Below are 20,973 nucleotides of genomic sequence, written 5' to 3'. Positions count from 1 at the left end.
AAGCTAGCGGCTTACAATGGATTTTCCAGCAAGGAAATACAAAAAAACTAAATCCCTCTAATCCATACTCTAATCTCCCTTTCAATATTACAGCAAATAATCAAGGATATGTCAGATGTACCATACCCAGTTTTTGCCTCTCTTTCTCTCCCTCTTGACCCCTGTCCATGTCTGCGTTAAAATGCTTGTTCTAGATCTTCTTTACAGCATGCTACTAGTCACTGAGCATTTTCTCTGGTTACAGCGTATTGCTTTTGTCTCTGAACCCCTATTGTTTCAGAACGGCTTTGCTTCCTGTTTTGAGGGTGGCTGGGAAGGAAGAGGGACAGGGGCTCCGGCGGGGTTTCCCTGGCCCGAATGCTCCACAACACACACCTACATGAGTCAAAATAATCACCCAAGGAGCAGCAGTGCATCTCAAAGAGGAACATTTTATTTAAAAAATACATAAATTACAGTAGAAATGTCCGTTTTAAGAAGTCCACTTTAAAAATAACTTATTTCAAATGTGGTGTCTTGGCAAAGCCAAACACAGACAGAACTGAGATCTAAGAAGCAGTTCTCAGTTTGCTCTTTATTAAATCACATTGCTCTCAAGGAGAATTAAAGATAGTTCATTTTGCTATATTCGTCATTCAAAATTTGGAGGTCGGTAGGATTTTTAGATGTTTTTACAAAAATTCTCATCAAGGCTGCAATTATTTTATTAAAAATACAGTAAAGACAGTAATAAGTGTTTTCTATTTGAATATGCCTGTGGTACAATGCTTCATTTTTAGCAGCCATTAATCCAGTCTTTAATGACACATGATCCTTCAGAAATCATTCTAATATGCTGATCTGGTGCTAAAGTAATTCCTATTATTATCATCAATGTTGAAAACAGATGTTCTGCTTAATATTTTTGTGGAAACAGTTATACATTTGTTTCAGGATTCTTGATGTATAGAAAGAACAGCATTTACTTAGAAAATATTTGTCACATTCTAAAGGTCACTTTGGCTTGATTGAATGAATCCTTGCTGAATAAAAGTATCAATTTCATTCAAGTTTTATTGACCCCAAATCTTTGAACGATAGTCTATATGTTAGTGTGTGTGTGTGTATACGGTATATGTATATATTTTTTATTCTCTCTCACACACACACACACACACACACACACACACACACACACACACACTTCAGCTGACAGACTGTTCATAATATAAAATTCATGCTCTTTAAGCTCCCTTTGGCTTGATTGAATGAATCCTTGCTGAATAAAAGTATCAATTTCATTCAAGTTTTATTGACCCCAAATCTTTGAACGATAGTCTATATGTTAGTGTGTGTGTGTGTATACGGTATATGTATATATTTTTTATTCTCTCTCACACACACACACACACACACACACACACACACACATACACTTCAGCTGACAGACTGTTCATAATATAAAATTCATGCTCTTTAAGCTCCAATGCTACAGCCTTATGTATGCACACAGATGTCTTTTGCAGTTGCACTGTGACTCACTTTAGCAGAGTTTTGTTTTTAAGAGGGCGTATCGAGCTAAAAATATATTAAAACCCACAGCGACTCCTGTGTTCTGTTCCATTCCGCTGCGCTTCGTCCAGCTGTTTTTGATTGCAATAACATTTCTGATGTAAACACCCCCTAACATGTGCATCTGATCAAGGTGAAACCAGCCCTTTATCCAGTGCTTCCTTAAAACGATTACTCTGCAAGTCATTCAGGCAACCCACTAAGCTAATTTTAACAAATATGTAGTTTTCACATTCTTATTCCCTTTACCATTTCATCTACGAAACATTAAATAAAACAGCATCTTTATGCATAGCCTATACATTTATCTAATTCACTTTAAGACCTAATGTAAATCTGATCCCACTCAAAGGTGTTCGGTTCATCTGCCTTTGCTGTGTACAGAGGAACAAACAACATGTTCCAATACCCACACAAGCTCTCAGTGCAATCAATACCCAGACCAGAGCAGCCGAGCACAGAGCAGCTCATCAGTGAGCAGCTCATACTGTCTGGTCTTGAAATCTGATCATGATGACAAAATAAGGAAGAAGCTAAAAACAATAGTAAAACAGAGAACAAGAAATGAGAGATAAGCACAACAAAACAGGAAAGGGTGGGAGAGTGCACCAGAATTTATATGTAAATGTGCTGAAAAGAATCGTTCAGGCTTAATGCACGTTAAATTGTATTGACAGCATTTGTAGCATAATAATTTTATCTCATTCCTCAAGCTTTAAAAAACAGCTAAAATTATAGTTACAGTAAAACACAACAGAATTAAAAGGTAAAATACACAGTTCTTGGATAGTATAACAACAAGACTTAAACATTATACATATTAAGATGAGACTAGTGTGATAAATCACTACTATCCCTCTCTGCGCAAAGTTTGATTCAATACTTCAACTCTTCCGCATGACAACAAAAAGTCAAGAAACTTTAAACAAAAGGAGAAAAGGAGAAAATTTAAACACTGGACGTATGTGACAAATAACCATGAGTTCATCCACCTTGAATTGAAACAATCAATTTAGACATCTGTACAGCTAAAGTAACGTTTGACTGCTTTTAATCCCTTGAAGTGCGTCACCCTGTTTGCTCTTATTGTAAATGCCTGGCTGGAACCATGACTTTATAAAAACTGAAAATTGTCTAATCAACATTATGCCACAAATGTATCCTTTAAGAATGAGAAGAATGGATATTACTCTCTGTAAAATGTTTTTTTCATGCATTTTATCATGTAGGCATATATGATGCACACGCACACACACACACACACACACACACAGTGTGTGAGTGAATGTGGTGAAATGTGTGAAAACGCCTACCATGAAGAAACTATCCAGACCTCTAACTTCAAGGTGTGTGTGTGTGTGTGTGTGTGTGTGTGTGTATGTATGTGTGTGTGTGTTATCTTGGCATGCTGTGGTAGAACAGCCACTAAAAATATTCCACATACTCTCCACCACATAATAAGACTCAAGACAGCAGTTCAGTGCTGCAACACATAGATGTAATGTGAAAGAGGGAATGGGCAGACAGGTGTGGCTTGTAAGTAATAAAGAGACTTATGTTCGTCTCAAGCTTGAAGTCCTGGAGACAATCATGGAAAGAAAGCGGGGGAGTTGGGATGGGGGAAGAAAGCGGGAAAAATCATCGGAAGGAGTGAGGTAAGCGGCTGTTTTTATAGACTCTGCGTTGTGATTGGCAGGATCGCAAACAAGCTCCTCCTAGGGTTTCGTCAGGAGCATTTATTCTCGGGCTTTCATCAACAGAGGATGTAAGCAAACATTAATCAAGAATGGTAATGCTATTATAATTATAATCGTTAGTGTCCAATCACAATTACTACCGCTCATACTTATCATTAAGGGTGTGTTCAGATCCATAACCGTAAGTATTAAATATCAGCTCAAAGCTAAATACGTATTTATAAGATAGTCCTACATGAATGATACCTTCAATCAGTTGGCTCGTTTGGGTTGGGGGGGTGGTATGCTGTTACCTTTCTAAGTGTTTTATCAGGCAGACTTTGGCTATGTTCACACTGCAAACATTAGTGCTCAATTCTGATTTATTGCTCAGATCCGATTTTTTTGTATGGCCCGCCAAAAGAATTATAACAAGATAGCATGAACCGCACTGTCATACGGAAGTAAACACGGAGGCCACTACGCATTCGTTTATAAGCTGATATGTTGCGGAAGCCAGAGAATTCATAAGTAGGCTTTTAAACGGTAATACTAACCGTCAGGGCATTTTATCGTGATTTATCGTGAAACTGGTAATCGTTCCATCCCTAGTAGGCGATAAGAAGGATGAAAGTTTTTTTTTTATTATTTACGAAACAACCCAGTAAGTTTACCTTATATAGAGCGGTCTTTGTAATACACTGCAAAACAACAACTCTGGTCTCTACACTGACAACCTTCTCAACTTTACGAGTGATCTAAGAAATACCGGTATGTAAAATATTTGAAGTGAATCCCGACAGAGCGGAATCATGACGAATGTCAATCTAGAGTGACGTAAAAGTTGCATGAATATCATTTTGGCTGTTCAGACTGTGGTCGCGTTGCAAAACATCTGACCTGAATCAGACATAGTACTACATATGGCCCAAATCAGAATCGAAGGCTACGTTCACACTACAGGCAAATGTGGCCCAAATCCAATTTATTTTGCTAATATGTAACTCGGATCTGTTTTTGTCATAACTGTGTGAACTAGGGGTTGCACCGACTAATCGACTTCAATGCTCTGCCATGACACTTTAAGCTTGACGTCGCCTATAGAGGGCGCAACAGGATAAGAAATCTTTGAAGGACTTCCACATTTACACTCTGTTTCCAAACAAACAAATAAATGCATATTCTGAAAGCGCTCCACAAGACATGTAAGATTATATTTCTAATGCATTCATATGAATGCAGTCTTTACTGTGCTACTTTATCTGTATCTGATTTAGAACGAGCAGAAATCTGTGAGAAATATAACCTCCTAAAGACAAAAGAACTGATAAAAATGAGCTGTTTTAGAAGCAATAGTCATGTGGGCAGCACTGTGTCATATGCCATATCTGTGCACAAGGTGTTCGAGTCTCAGCTCCAGACTTATTTGTTCATTAATGACGTCATCAGCGACTAGTCGACTTCGACTCGACTTTCATCACATAAAAGTCGACTTTAAAAAATCAGAAGTCGTTCAACCCCTAGTGTGAACAGCACAAACCACATGGAATCTGATCTTTTCAGTTTCGATTTGTGCCACTTCCATATGTGGTACTAATCCGATACAGGTCAGTACATGCATACGTGCAGTGTGAACAATCACGTCAGTATTCAAGCGACTTTTACGTCACTCTAGATCGACATTCGTCATAATTCCACGCTGACGGGAGACACTTCAAAGATTTTACATACCCAAAATTATCAAGACAGTTGCGAAAGGTAATCAGTGGAAGTGTTATGTGTCAGAACTCATAAGTATTACAGTGACAACACTATATACAAGCAAAACATGACGGCTTGTATCATAAAACTTTAAAAACTCTGCTTCCTTTTGTCACATCCTTGTCTTTATTTTTCATATTACCTGCGCACATGGCTGACTTCTGCAGCAGATCACACTATAAATAAACGTATAATCGCTTACTTTATGTCCTCTGTGTTTACTTCCGTATGACAGCGCGCTGCACAAGTGTTGCCAAATCCACAGTTTTCCTGCGGAATTGGGTTACTTTTTCCACTGTTGCCGCGTGTTGTTTTCCAACTTTGTGGGTTGATGTGACCCCACTAACGCAATATTTACCCCCCTGAACATGACTGGGTTAGTTTTGGACTAGTTTTGAGAAGCAATTGGGTGGATTTTGTTGTGAAAACCTGGAAACCCAGTTCGTATCGTTCTTTGCGCATTCACATTGGAAATCTGTGGAAACTTGGAAAAAAAACTTGGCTCTGAGCAAAAATCGGAATTGTGCACTAAGACTCGCAGTGTGAATATAGCCTAAAAGACCAGATTCCATGTGGTTTGTGCTGTTCACACATCATGAAACTAAATGATTTGAATCACATACAGTATGAGCAAAAAAATTTATTTGGGCCACATTTTCCTGCAGTGTGAATGTAGCCTATGAAAATAATGAAAAAAAATCAGATGAGGGTAAGAAAATAGAATATCCTGTAGACTCAGGAATCAGCTTTTTAGACTACCAGGCATTTCAAAACCCTAGCAACCGCATAAGAACATGAAAAAACCATTCAGGACACCCTAGCAAGTACATAGCAACATGCTAAAACTGCCCAGAACACCTCAGTAAACGCATGGCAACAAACATCCACAACATCCTATCATCATTGATGAACAAACGCCAGCTTTTTGGAAGAGGAATGCTATTACTTTTTTAGTGTTTTAGTGACAAAATTAGTAAAAAAAAAAAAAAAAACTCCCATAGAATTTTGTTGAAGGGATAACAAAAACCATAATATCATAGAGACCTGAGGACTGACTACTTATGGTATGTTTACATGACAGCGACTGTATTAAAAAGGTAGTGTTTTTCCTTTTCTTTTCTTTTTTAATGTTTTGCATACAGATGACAACATTGTCAGCATTGCATGTGTATGACATCACCAATTTCACAAATTCACATTTTTGTAGTTTACACAGAGATGATAATAATAATATTATTTTCAAAATCTTGCATTTTGTTTTTATCTATTTATTTATTTATTGGCATTTTTGCATTTACTTTGATAGGGCAGTTAAGTAGCGACCGGAAGTGAAGTGGGAGAGAGAGGGGGCGGGATCAGGAAAGGTCCACGAGCCGAGAATCATACTCGGGACGCCCGTAGCGCAACGACGCTATATGTCAGCGCACTGCCCACAAGGCTATTGGCGCCCACGCAAAATCTTGAACTTTGAAACTGTTTTCAAAAGCTTGTGTTTTCAGACCCCCCAAAACGCAATAGTCGTGTGAACGAACAGCCAAAATGTATAAAACATTTTCTGTTTTTAGTTGAAAATGGTGTTGTGTAAATGTCCCCTAGACTGGCAAAAGCCTAGCAACTACTTAACTGCAATCCATTATTTGCTTAAACTTGGCAGACAGGATTACTGGTGCACTTTGTGGGTTTTGAGTGTGATGTATGTGTATGTGTGTGTGTGACTCACTCGGGCAGCTGAGGGCCTCCTTAGCGGTGATGCTCTTGTTGCAGGCCGAGCAGAGCGTTGTTCCAGACACGGTGAGAGAGTTGAAGAGGTGGCCATTACTGTAGCGCGCCTCTCGATCTCTGGCTTCTCTCTCCCGCTCCCTCATGCGCTCCTTCTCTTTATTCTAATCGAAACACAAAAACTCAGAATAAATCAATCACGATTGCCATCATTATATATGTATATATTTAAAATATCTCCACCAGAAATTAGCATAGTATCATTGTACGAAAAACAAACAAACAAACTTTGAGCTGGTCAAAGAACAAGCGACACTCACAGAAACAGACAATGATGACACTATTGCAGCTCAGATTCTATTGTGTAACCGATTCATCTGCCGAACTGGTACAGGCTGAGTTCACGAACAGGGAAACAACCAAGTCAAAAGAGAACTTGCAACACCGTTTCGGAAGAACACATACTTCCAACAATGGCCATATTGAATGTCTAGAAGGCCTGTATTCACCGGTAAAAGATTTCATCATGAAAACATACAGCACATTCATGCCTGTGAACTGGTTTTCATTGGAAAAGCTAATCTTTGCTAATCAGCGTTTAAGGGAAAGACAAATGAACCCTATCAGCCACTATAAAAAGTCACTCATGTGGTTTAAGCAAACAATGGCTCTCATTTCTGAGATTTACTTCATCTATTTGTGTGTCTTGGTTACGTACATGCCTAGTTTGATAAGTTGGTTTCTATTTTTTTCTGCGTTTGTCCTCTCTTTCACCCTCTGAGGGTCTTTGTGGACACAATCTAATAGGCCAATTGATGTGTGTTGGCAATTAGTGGAGGCAGGTATATATATATTTTTTATATTTTAGTTTATTTCGTTAGTTTTAGTTTAAGTTTCAGTAATTTTATGTTGTTTTGTCATTTTTTATTAGTTGTTTTTAAATATTTCTATTTAGCTTTAGTTTATTTTTATTTTAGTTTTAGTAATGGTAGTACTACAACTTAAACTTATTGCAGCGTAAACATGCAGTGCTTATTTTCAGTTACCAAAGTAACATTTTTAAATTCAATTTTTCCATCTAATATTTATATTTTATATCAGCATTATTTCTATTACCTAAAAGGATTTTTAATAGTTTCAACATTAGTTTGCACCCTGCCATTTTTGCACACTGGTACAGCATAGAAAGGTTTTTTTAGCGAACCATCTGAGCGATTTTAAATTTTGAGCGGCCACTAGCAAAACATCCTCCATAACATAATGAAATATTCCCCGTTTATATGTTCCTCTCTGCTGCCTTTAACGTCACAGCTCATATACCGACAGGATATTTGCTAGAGTTTAGTTTAAGACTGCGTCCGTTCTTGTGGTACCATCAGCCAATCCGTGTTGTCATGAAATCATTTTCTACTGGCTCCAGAGTAATTATATGGCATTTACAGCTCAAAAACACACTGCAGCTTTAAATTAGGTAAATTTAATAAGTCCAGGCATTAATTTTGCTCAATTACCAGTGCAACTCTGTAAACTCAGTTTAACCCATCAGACGTTCTGAGATGTGTACTTCTGCAATGTTCTTGATCATAAAAGATTTGACCAGCAGCTGGTGTTGGTTAATATTCTAGTCAGCATTATTACAGAAGCTCTACTCAGCCCAGGCTGACCATCTTCCTCTTTTATGTGTTTTATGATGGGTTAATTTGCTAAAATGAAGGAAAGAGAAAGCTAAATGTCTAGACAAACGATTCTAAAAATGAATTTGAAATGTCAACTGAATTTTTAAGATAAGATGTCTCACATTTTTTCCATCTCTGAGGACACCAGACCCAGTTTTGGGATCGCTTATTCTGAAAATCGGCCTCTCTGTTGACATGCAAAGCAGGAAATAATGAGAGAGCACTTCCTCTTTCTAATCTGCAAGATGCATGAGTACAGGTTGTCATAGGAACACGGACATGTGTTGGAAGTAAGCAACTGAAAATGTATTAAAAACCGGTTAGTGTGTTAGTGTGTGTGTCTGTAGCAGTCCACAACCTGCAGGATATTGCTATCAAATTACCAAACCTAAATTGACCTAGTTTGTTCAAAACCAGCCCTTCCAGGATGTTTCTGCATTGTTTGGTACGTGTATGTGCGATCATCTCTGCAGATTTGGGAAGTCGCAATAGTTCATGCTAAGTCGGAGAACAAACCATGTGGTAAAGTGACACTTTGTTTTGTAACTAAACTTAAGTATGACTCTGTATATTACAAACCACAGAAGCACAAACTAGGAGCAGCTAACATTTCCAAGTCTGCGTTTATAAAAAATAATGTCAGGCTACTGAAATTTATTTGAGCGTGCAAAACGAAAACAACCTCTGTGGTCGTAGTTCACTTGAAAGTTGACATTAAATCAAACTTTCTGTACAAAAGCATGAGTGCTATGTGCCCTGAACACATTGTTGTCTGAGTTCAGCGAACTTGTCTAAAGTTTGGTGTCATCTCCCGTCAAGGAAATAGGCTGAGACTGGCAGGACTTAACGTCGGTGCTCTAGTTAGAATAGTCCCAGCTCCAGATTTAGTTCAGCCTGCTGTGGCCCGATGGCCTGGATACAGCTGGCCTATGGGGAACCATGACTGATTAGTTGACATTGACATTCTTCGCAAACACTTTTACACAAAAGCAAATTACAATACAGGACAGTACCAGTCGAGTGATATGGATTCTTTCGAAAGCCAATGTCGATATAAATACTTGGGACACTGGGGCTAGTTGTCACAGAGAGTGTATGTCAACTGTAAGGTTTGGTTAAATTCGAGAGACACAATGTACATTTTTGTATTTTTACAATTTCATGAATTGCTTTTATATTTTTTAGGTTTGACATTCTTCGCAAACACTTTTACACAAAAGCAAATTACAATACAGGACAGTACCAGTCGAGTGATATGGATTCTTTCGAAAGCCAATGTCGATATAAATACTTGGGACACTGGGGCTAGTTGTCACAGAGAGTGTATGTCAACTGTAAGGTTTGGTTAAATTCAAGAGACACAATGTACATTTTTGTATTTTTACAATTTCATGAATTGCTTTTATATTTTTTAGGCTGTTTAATAGCAGATTCCATGTGACAACTTACCCCACATAGTGTGACAACATGTCTCTGATCTTGGGTTGCTGGTGGATTGGATTTCGCAAATAACACCAGAGAGTGCTTATTAATGTGTCAAGTGGGCACTGTTAATGGCCAAAAGTTGACAAAGACTGGTGGATTATATAAATTTATAAATACTAGGACAAGCAAACTAGCAAACACTGCTCTTGGTTACATTTAAAATGCTTAAACTGATGTTAGACATCAGTTTGACCTATGACATCACCATTTAATAGAAGAAGAGGTGGTGAGAAGGTGTGTGTGGGTATGTGTGAGCAATAACAAATCTCACTGTTTAAAAAATCTTGCCTTCGGACCTGAACCTGGAATTGATGCTTTAAATGAGTGCTATTTCTATGGCAACCTCTCTTTTGGCTCTCCTTCTCTTGAATTTTTCTCTATGCGCGCACACACACAGTCTGTTGTTCAACATTCCCACTCAGTAACACCTACACAACTCAAACTCGTACTGAAGCTAATAATTGGACAAAAAAAGGTGCACATTCAGTGCCAAAAGCAAACATACAACCCCTTACTCAAGGTGTCTCTATACACCAGAGTTAAGGCTGCTCTGAGCTGGCTCTGTGCTGACTTCAAATTGTGTGTAAACATATAAAAGCTGTATTAAAGTCTAACCCAGCTGTAACCCACCTTAACTTCTCAGAAGTAGATCTGATGCTACTTGGCTTCTGTGCAAATACCGGTATAAATGCAGCATCTGAGCAGCCTTAAACTTTCTGTGCTGCCTTTGCAACATACCAAAGATGACATCATATTTCCTTGCCGACATTTATATACAACCTCTATGTTAATAGTTTATGTATTTTTATAGTCACAAAACACACTCAGTGCTTTTCTGAAGTAGTGTTTCACTGCTTTTGTATTAAAACGATATGTATTATCAAAATACAAAAAGTTGTATTGAAAAGAACTGAATTGACTTACAACATACTTCTCAAAACCTCATATTTTAATAGTCAATATTATAGTCCCTATAAGCGCTAAAATCCTTTATGAACCACGACGAACAAATATTAAAGTGAAACATTCAAACAGAACGTCTGAATTGTTATAATTCTTGCGTTATTCTAGTTAAAGGTCGCGTCGTTGCACTTACCCGCTGACTGATTTCTCTCATCCTCTCCTGGCGAAGTTTCGACAAATCCGCTACTCGAGACATTGCGATATTCTAATCGTCTTTAGTACAACGAAAATCGAATCTTCTTACGGCAAAATATGTATATCCCATTAATTAAGATAAAAGTTTCCTTTGGCCCCGTTTATGTCTAATAGCAGCGTTTTTAAAAGACAGGAGACATTCACAGAACAGCGCGGTGCTGTAACTTTGAGGGAAATAAGCTTCTGTCTCTCACTCTCTCTCTTTCTCTCCTCCCCTTCAGTTCAGGAAGCGCAAGATGACTGTATCCCAGACCGCTTAGAATCTAGATAACATAATAATGTTATATGATTCAATTAAAATGCGTGGTATTTTGTCTCTTATCTTAATGCCGTATTGTAAATATTTCTAAATCAATCGAGGAAAAATTACTTTTCATTTATACGAGTAAACGCATTTTCTTTCTTTCTGTCTTTTATTTTTAATTTTTACTATTTAGCCAGAAAAAAATGCATTAAATAGTAAACCACCTTGAGCACAAGTGTTGTAATGTCAACTTAAACTGTAAAACTGACATGTTACCTTTCAGAAGGCATAATTATATCACTACATATTTATAAATCATTTTAGCTTGAGATCGTTTATCAGCTATGATGTGTAAAAAAGAAAAAAAAATATATACATTTAATATCACATACATTTCTAAATCTAGAATTATCATGATAATTTTTGTGAGTGTTATACCCATAGAATTAGTAGGCTATTAATATCTATGGCTATACCAGTCAGTTTAAGTTTATGCAAAATCCTAAAAAATCTGCATATTAATATTAGGCCTGTCACAAGTCAATATGATTGAAACATATGTGTGGTTTAAGTACAAAAGATGCTACATCTGTCATGATGTAATGATGGTAGGCTACTAAAGTAACAACAGTACTTTACAAACCCGGTCGCTGAACTCTCACTAACACAATAGTCATTCAGACGCTATAGTACTATAGCACTAACACCTATTCAGCATTTCTCAGAGAGGACTGTACCACTAAGAAGGAAGACTTAATTTTTGGAAAGCTTGTGGTCTGCATAAGCAAGCAAAAAGCACCCTTGAGTGAAATCAGACCAATTACTACCTTAAATAAAAATGAAACGATGGATAGTTCATTTATTATGCAAATTAACATTTAATAATAAAGACATTTAGTACAACATATAACACCTGTAAGTATGTGTCCAATGTTTCTAAATGCTGCAGCATTGGAGTGGCTCTGCACGCACCTCTGCAGATTACCTCTGTGTACCGGGAAAGGCAGAAAATGGAGGAGGTTTTCTTTTGGGAAGAGAGCCGAAGGGAGAGGACGGGAGTTTCTTTTCCTGACTTGGCCACATCTGTCGCCATGCCAACAGTGTACTTAGACTTTGGCTGGGTTATGAGGGGAGCCTGGAAAGTTTACAGTGGGCGGCAAGGTTTGGGTTCTTATACGGGCACATTCACAGAAGCATGCAAAAGACTGGTTGAATGCTTTTTCTTTTTTCTTTTTTAAATATGTTGCATGGTTTAAAGCTAGACAAATCTCTCAGCAGATTAAAGCAAGATTAAAGCAGGTCAAATCTTGCAACAGATGTACTGTCCCATCTAGTCATTTTGGATTCAACAAACAATACTGACTGTAGCTCAGACGACATAATCTGGTCTACGTAATCTGGTTGTGGAACAGATAAGAGAGTTAGATGAGCAGAGGTCGAGAGAGTTGTGTGTGTGTGTGTATATACATATATTAGTGCTGTCAAACGATTAATTGCGATTAATCGCATCTAAAATAAGTTTTTTGTTTAAATATTATATTTGTGTGCAGTCTGTGCACTGTGTATATTTATTTATATTTAAATACGCACACATACAATAGGTATTTTGAAAATATTTACATGCCCTTCAGCCGTGATTTATTCACAATACAGCAGATTATATATATATATATATATATATATATACTGTATACACACACACACATACAAATTGTGTATACACATTTTATATTATATAAAATATTTATAATACACATTAAAATTTTTATAAATACACTATTTTCTATGATTTTACATTAATAAATATACGCAAAACTATATCTATAATATAAATGAAAATACACGTATTAGCATTGCTTATAATTGAATACCATGAATTTTATTTGTTATAAATAAAAATGGTTTGACTGTTACACCGAAGCCAGCTTGTGTTGGAATAAAGAGGTTTTATTAAATTAGTTGATTATGTAAGTTAAAATAAATTCTCAAAAACCTTGATGTACTATGCTGTTGGACATTTAGTAAAATAGCGAGTTACATCACCATTCGGCTCTCAAAAAGCCATCCCTCCACCCATCACCATCACTATTCTGGTAGAAAATGAGTACATGACGTCTCTTTCTGTGAAATCCACTAGCTCTTCAACTTTAAATAGTGAAGCACCATTCTCTCTTTCTCTCTGAGTCTTTCTCTCTTGCTCGCTCTTTGGTTCAGTGTCTCTGAGGAAGGACAGATTGCACTGTGGGCGGACTTCCACACAAGTGTTTCAACACTTCTTCTCACTCTCCCTCTTACTCACGATTTCTTTAATTTCATGCACACAAGCTTTCTTCCTTGTGTTGGTAACAACAAATGTGTGGCATGGGACCAGCTACGTTGTTTATTAGCAGTCAGATTTCAGCCCCTGCAGCACTCCTGACCAGATCAATAATGATGAATACTCTGTCTTCAGTGAGTATTGGAGGGCTGCCTCAGTACTCGGATAATGCTGATGTTACTGGAGCGGTCTGCTGCAAGCTATGCTAGCAAATGCTAATAAGCGAGATGCCACTTCATAATCAGTGCCAGTTCAACAAGTACACTGACTACACTGACTGATCTTGTTATTCATCGTTCATTTGATCTCAGAAAATAATTAAATAAATAAATAAATACGTACATACATACATATATACATAAATACACACATATACATACATAAAATTTCATGTTTTAAAATTATATCCCAATATTTCACATTTATTTACATCTCTAACTTTTGCTATATTTTCTTTTTCATAATTACTTTCAATGTATTTGAAAATAAAAAATAAATTATGTTTGAATGCAGCTATTTTTGCCCTTTCACAATTACTTTTAATGTATTTGTAAAATAAATAAATACAATTTCACTTTTTAAAGTTATATCTCACTTTTTTCACTTTTTCTACATTATCTCTAACTTGCTATTTTTTTTTGCTTTTCTATATCACTTTCAGATTTTTTGAAAAACATATATTAACATACAGCTATTTTTGCCTTTTCACAATGACTTTCAATGTATTTGGGAAAAAATAAAATAAAATAAATAAAATCCCATTTTAAATTCATACTGTTGATATTTTTCTTTTTTGATTTTTTTTAATAATCCGCAACTTTTGATATTTTTCCTTTTCATAATTATTTTCAAATGTTTTTGAAAATTTTTTTTAAATAATAATACATCGGAAGCGATTTTTATGGAAGACAAATAGAGTTAAACTGTTTATTCAATAGAACAGAATAAAATTAATTTTTTAAAATAAAATTAGAATTAGAGTAAAATGTCAAGGTCTCAAATTGTGCCAGAAATTTCAATATTAACTCAAATATACATTTATACATGCATTTGTTTTCAATGTAATTTAAGAATTTCATCCTATTTTAAGAGAAACATCTAGAAATAGAGCTCATTTATGTGTTGTATGCATTTTGCATTCATTTGCATTACACTGAAGCTGGTAGTTACAATGATAGTGGGTGTTAGATGTGGCCATGACTCTACACTGAAATAGATGGATAGAAAGAAAGAATGAAAGAGAAAGAGAGAGCGTTGCTGTGGGTTACCACTCCATAGAGGAGGCTCTCTTCAGAGCTGCTTTCTGCAGCAGACGGGAAAATGTGTTTTTCTGTGCGTGTTTATGCCAGTAGTTATAGTGAGGACTGTGTGTGTCTGTGTATTTTTGCAGAGATAACGACCAGGTTCTGGAGGCTGAAGCCCACGAGGCCTGTCATTCAGCACAGATTGTGTCACACAACACAGCGTGATGCCTTAAGGTGAATGTGTGTGTGCACATTTGTATTCATGAGTGTATTTCAAATTTTGGCTAAGTGAGATGCAGCATCAATTAGATAGAAGTTAGAAAGTTATATGTTGTTCTTGTCACACTGTCAATAAAAAAATTCTCTACATAATATGTGTAACATATATATATATATATATATATATATATTAAATTTTTAATGTAAAAAATTGCGTCAATAAATGAAGACATAAAAAAGGAGACAGCTTTACCTAATATTCGCACCCTTATTTTAAAATCTCATTTTACCTTTCCATTTCAAAACAGTCCAGATCCCAGTCTGTCAGCGGGGGTGTGGGAGGGGCTCCTGCTGACATGTTTCACAGATGTTTACTCCTGTAGTGGGATTGCCAAACCAGTGCAAAGGCTTTATAACCTCAAAAAAGGCCCCGTGCTCCACCCTACGGGCCCCTTTGTGGCTTTATGAGTCTCCCAACAGCTTGGAGTAAGCAGTGCAGCAAATGGCCAACAGTGAGGGGAGACACAGTTGTTGAAAAATGACTGCCAGTAAAAAATCCTGACAGTAATATTTCAAGAGCAGGTGTCCGTTGCCCTCGCTGGGTAATTCCCACTTTATTAAATGCATTTTATGGCACTGTGGTAAGAAAGGAAGATTGTAATGTGTAATGCTTAATGTTTATCTGTTAAGACCTAAATGTAAAGGGGTGCAGAAAAGAGAATGTATGGAGTTTATAAGTGGCGGGACAGAAAGAGCAACTGAAGGATACAAGGAAAACAAAGGGGACGGCTGAGAATTAAAGATCATGGGAGGAGGAAACAGGCCAGACGATGAGATGACTCTGCCAGATTGTTTACTTTGCAGTTAATAATCATCATCATCATCATCATCACACACACACAGACACACACACACACACACACACACACACACCCCTGCACTGTGGTGGTACCACTCAGTAAGAAAGAGCTTTATTATACATGATTACCATATTTATATTTGCTGCACAGCTTTCGCTACAATTAATAAGTTTAATAATAAGATGAAGCCTTATCTTAAATTTTAAAATCACTTTTAAAAGCTAAAAATGTTGAATAATACAATCAAAAAGTTCCCTCTCAACAGTAAAGAATTAATACCTAAAGGCTGACAGAGTTAAAAACAAACCCGGTCATGCTGCTTTGAGTTTGTGCCTGTGGTCTGTCCTTTGACAAGCTCCTTCCTTGTGTGTGTATGGGGTCAGATCAGGCTTCAAACAGCTGACTGGACCCGTGTGTGATTGTTTGTGTGTGGGTACGCACATGTAAGCGTCTGGAACTGAGAGAGAGAGAGAGAGAGAGAGAGGAAAGCAGAAAGCGCTTCCAAGGAAGTCTAACAAACAAAACCTCAGACAGAAGTGTGTTACTAATAACACGTATTTAGAGAAAACTGTAGACTGTACTATAAATCTGGTAATGTGGTTAAAAAAATTATTTAAAAACAAGACGTTGCTATTTAAGCAAACGGTTCAGCTTGCTTTACAAAGAAACAGGCTGTCTCATAAAACTCCTCCCATCTCTTGCTGGACTGTTTGTGTTGGAGCCTGCGGGACTGGCATGAAAATCTTATTCCCTAAAGTGGATGACTAATCACGAGTGCCAATTCTGTCGAAGCTCCCTTAAGATCTAAAAAAGCACGCGTGTGATGTTTAGTGCCATGATGTCATGGAAAGACCTGCAATTCAACAGACCTTTAGCTGTGATGATAAGAGTTTAAATGATAACTCAGTAAATGTGACGAGTCTTGACCTTATAAGTTTATATTGGTTTGTACTGACACATGGGAAAGTTTACATGAAAGCCTATTTCCTTGTCAGGGCAAAAATAAATTAATAATAAAAAAAGGTAATTGCATCTTTCATCCACAATTGTGACTTCATTTCCTCTAATTGCAAAGAATAAAAATGCTAATATTTTATATGTGTCTGCAATGGGAAATTGAAAACATAAAATTACATGTTACATTTTATATATATATATATAAAATGTAACATAAGTGAACAATGACAGTATATAGTGTATATAACAAATGTGACAGTAAACACTACCAAAAAATATATTTCAAATAAAATCTGTTCTTTTGAACTTCTATCCATTATAGAATCATGAAAAAAAATAAACATACATTATTAAGCAGCGCAACGGTTTTCAACTTTGATAATCAAAAATGTTTCTTGAGCAGCAAATCAGTATATTAGAATGATTTTTGAAGGGTCATGTGACGCTGAAGACTGAAGTAATGGCTACTGAAAATTCAGCTTTTTATATACTTTTTTATACAATTATTTTAAATTGTAATAATAATAATAATATTACTGTTATAACTATATTTTTGTTCAAATAAATGAAAAAAAAAAAAAACTTACTTTTGAATGGTAATGTAGTTAAAAACAAATTCAAATCTTTTAGAAATTCTAAGTTAACATTCTCATAATTACTTTTTTATTTTTTTACTTTGAAACAGACTTGTAAAGATTTGACAGTCCATGAACATGACTAACACTAATGTGAATAAACGAGGACTTTGTTTCACAAGCACTGCGATACTGACTCAAAAACAATGTCATCTTCAGACCTGTCATCACTCGACCATAAAATCCTGCTTCCTCATGTGTCATTGTAGTGAACTGGGTCAAAGACAGTATTCTGATTGCCATCCATCCTTAAAACAACTACAAAAGGGGCTTTATTCATTCTGTCATATGGGTTTCACAATAATATTGCATCTCACTCTCCCAAGATCATGTTAACTAATGTTGCACAGTACTTTCTGATGGTTCAGTGAGTGTTTCTTAAACCAGCCCATAGATCATGTCAATTAATTGAAACCTGAAGGGATAGTTCACCCAAAAAATTTTGTGGAACATAAAAGACAATATTTTGAGAAATGTCTCTGCCTTTTTGTCCATATAATGGAAGTCAGTGTTAACCAAAACTGTTACCAACATTCTTCAAAATATCTTTTGTGTTCTACAGTAGAAAGGCTGTCTCTCAAACACAAAAAGGTATGAACCTGCTGGAACCTTTCTGAATTTAATAAAAGAAATTATTATGGTTTTGATAAGATGTCAAACCTGCAGACTCTGTGGCACTTTCTGAGAAATTTTAGCTGACTACTAAGTGAGTCAGTGTTTGCCAGGCTCCTATGATTCATGACAAGCTGGAATCTGATTCTCAGCACAAACCAAGCTGTGGAATTTCAGCTGGCAGCTTAATGATATAGTATAGTATAGAGTGAGTATTATTAGCTTGGGAACTAATAATAATGGCAGAAACTGAAATTTTACAGAGAACAAGTGGAGGAGGGAGACAGTGTTTTTGTTTAATTATCCAGTTGCCTGTTCAGCAGGATTGTCTCACTCTGCCCTCTGTTGGACTGGAATGGGACTATTGTCCAGTTTCACTACACTGCCCCCTCTCTCCTGAACTAAAATGAGCAATATGTCATATGCAACTGGTAACACTTCACTTCTGATGACAGATTAAAATAACAGCTAACCAGAAATGATACTGGTCATCAACGTAGGTTTGCCTTTTGACACAGTAAGCACAGGAGTGGACAGGAAGCTGGGCCCCTACCTTGCTTTTAGCAGTCATCTTGCGCAGGAAGCTCAGTGTTCGCTCCAGGCGATTTCCTGAGGCGTCCTCTTTGTTTTCATGCCCCTCAGCCTTTATTTGCCCTCTATCTATGTCCCAGCCCGGAGCAGCAAACTCGCTGTCTATACTGTATCAGAAATTAAAAGTATGTATATTTACAATTGAATATGTTAGGATATTTATGATTAAAACAAGCCAGGACTGAGACACACACCTGTGAAATGATCCTCCAATCTGGTGGTACGAAAAACTCTCTAGATCACACCGAACAAGACAAGAAAAATGTTCTCATTGATTTGAGGAAATAGAACTTGGATTGCACATGACGTAATGCCGTCTTCTTAATATCGGTTTCAGTTTCAGAGTCATAAATAAAGAGTCAGAAACATAGTGGACATAAAATATTTGAACACTTATTTTTAGGGGGAAAACTGTATAATAAAAATAACATAAAAAAGTGAGGGAAAGAACCACATAGGAAATATAAATGAATGGTTTCATTTGAATTAATTTGTGAACAAGCTGGAAACCCCAAACACACTCAACTGACCATGGCAGTAGGAGCGTGGGCGAGGAGCGGAGCTTCTAGGCATCTGCTGCATCATACACAGGCTGGGGGCGGAGACGCTGCAGCCATGCATCTGATTGGACTGCTCCTGAGGGAGAAATTTACAAAGCAGTTATCTAATTAAAACTAAAATATTTCATATACACAACTGTTCAAAAGTTTGGGGTCAGTATGTTTTTGAAAGAAGTACAGAAATACAGTTAAAAACAGCTGTATGATTACAATATAGCTTTCCTATTTTAATATATTTTTATTATTATTAACAATAATTAGTCATTTATTTCTGTGATGGCTGTGAAGCTGAATTTTACGTCAGCCATTACACTCCAGTCTTCAGTGTCACATGATCCTTCAGAAATCAAAAATCCATTTCTTCTTATTATCAATGTTGAAAACAGTTGTTTCTGCATAATAGTTTTGTATAATAGTTTTAATAAAATATTTTTACTTGATAGTTTTAAAATGATGATACTTTTTTTCTGGCCGTGAAAACCATTCAAATTTATTTGAAATTATTTGAAAAGACTGTTACATTGTTACAAAAAATTGCCACTTTTGATCAATTTAATGCACCATTGTAGAATTTAAGAATAAAATTGTGTCTACATTTTTTGGAATCCACTGTAATTGAACGTTCAATATTGTGCGGTTTGCATAGGTAGTTATTCTGCTGAACATAAAGTGCATTTCACATTTCCATTGAATAAGGTACAAAAATAGAAGCTGAAACTCTTCATTTTGTTGTTGATCCATGATCAGTGAATTAACTTGCTGCTCCATCTTGATCTTAGGAGGCTTTAAAGGTGGCTACTAACTATAAGTATACAGTACATAGTAATGCAGCTCACAGAAGCTCTGTGTGCGTGTTCTAACCTCCAGCGCTGATCGATGATGTTCCTGATGCTCTGCTCCAACTTCCTCCTCAGTAAGTGACGTCAGTTAGTGCGGTTATTGCGGTCAAACGATTAATCATGATTAATCGCATCCAAAATAAAAGTTTTTGTTTACATATATATATATAGTTTTAAATTAAAATGGTTCAAATTTCAATAGTTCATTTATATATAGTGCATTTCCGATGCAACTAGTGCATCCCAAAAACTACTGCAACAAAAAATACAAGACAAAGTAAAACAAAAACTAGAATAAAACGGGAAGCTCTGTGTGCGTGTTCTAACCTCCAGCGCTGATCGATGATGTTCCTGATGCTCTGCTCCAACTTCCTCCTCAGTAAGTGACGTCAGGGAAGCTTGAGTGACAGACCTGCGGGCTTCTCGGGCTCTTTTTGACCTCCATGCACTGTTTAGCACTAAGGACATCTCATCCGGGTTCAGATCTTCAAGACTCACACTAAGAAGAGAGAGAATGAACATTAAATTCACATACATTGTTACTGCATAACCTGTTGTCTGATGACTATCATTACAAAGTACCAGAAATTATAAGTTCCACAGGACATCTGCAGCAACATAAACAAACCTACACTTATGTAAACACAAATATATACAAACTCATAACATTATAGATTTAAAAACTTAAATCTTACTCTTTCCTCTTCCTTTGGATGACTTTAAGTTGACTTCTTTAAAGCTAACCTGAAAATGAGCTGAAGTGTAATGTTAGATCCTTACTGGACAGACCTATGTATGTCTGTGTGTTCTTATCTATCTGTGTGTGTCTCTGTCTCCTCACTGAGTACATTGGCACTGGCTGGTGGTGA

The 20,973-nt window shown here is 36.5% G+C and overlaps 1 protein-coding gene across 1 annotated transcript in view; it reads right to left on the bottom strand.

Annotated features, from left to right (window-relative positions):
* The window catches only part of arhgef2a (Rho guanine nucleotide exchange factor (GEF) 2a), a 49,865-nt gene that overhangs the window by 18,935 nt on the left and 9,957 nt on the right, over positions 1–20,973 (bottom strand). Inside the window, exons 4-8 of the mRNA XM_016563650.1 lie at positions 20,432–20,603; positions 19,236–19,341; positions 18,900–18,939; positions 18,668–18,812; positions 6,709–6,871 (exon numbers count right to left, since the gene is read on the bottom strand). Of these exons, the coding sequence (XP_016419136.1) occupies positions 6,709–6,871; positions 18,668–18,812; positions 18,900–18,939; positions 19,236–19,341; positions 20,432–20,603 (626 nt within the window). The remainder of the gene's footprint in view (positions 1–6,708; positions 6,872–18,667; positions 18,813–18,899; positions 18,940–19,235; positions 19,342–20,431; positions 20,604–20,973) is intronic.

The sequence above is a fragment of the Sinocyclocheilus rhinocerous genome, unplaced genomic scaffold (genome assembly GCF_001515625.1).
Source record: "Sinocyclocheilus rhinocerous isolate Xijiao unplaced genomic scaffold, SAMN03320098_v1.1 scaffold499, whole genome shotgun sequence".
NCBI classification, from domain to species: domain Eukaryota; kingdom Metazoa; phylum Chordata; class Actinopteri; order Cypriniformes; family Cyprinidae; genus Sinocyclocheilus; species Sinocyclocheilus rhinocerous.
Note: the sequence above shows the minus strand (reverse complement) of the source record. Positions and strands in the feature narration are given on the sequence as shown.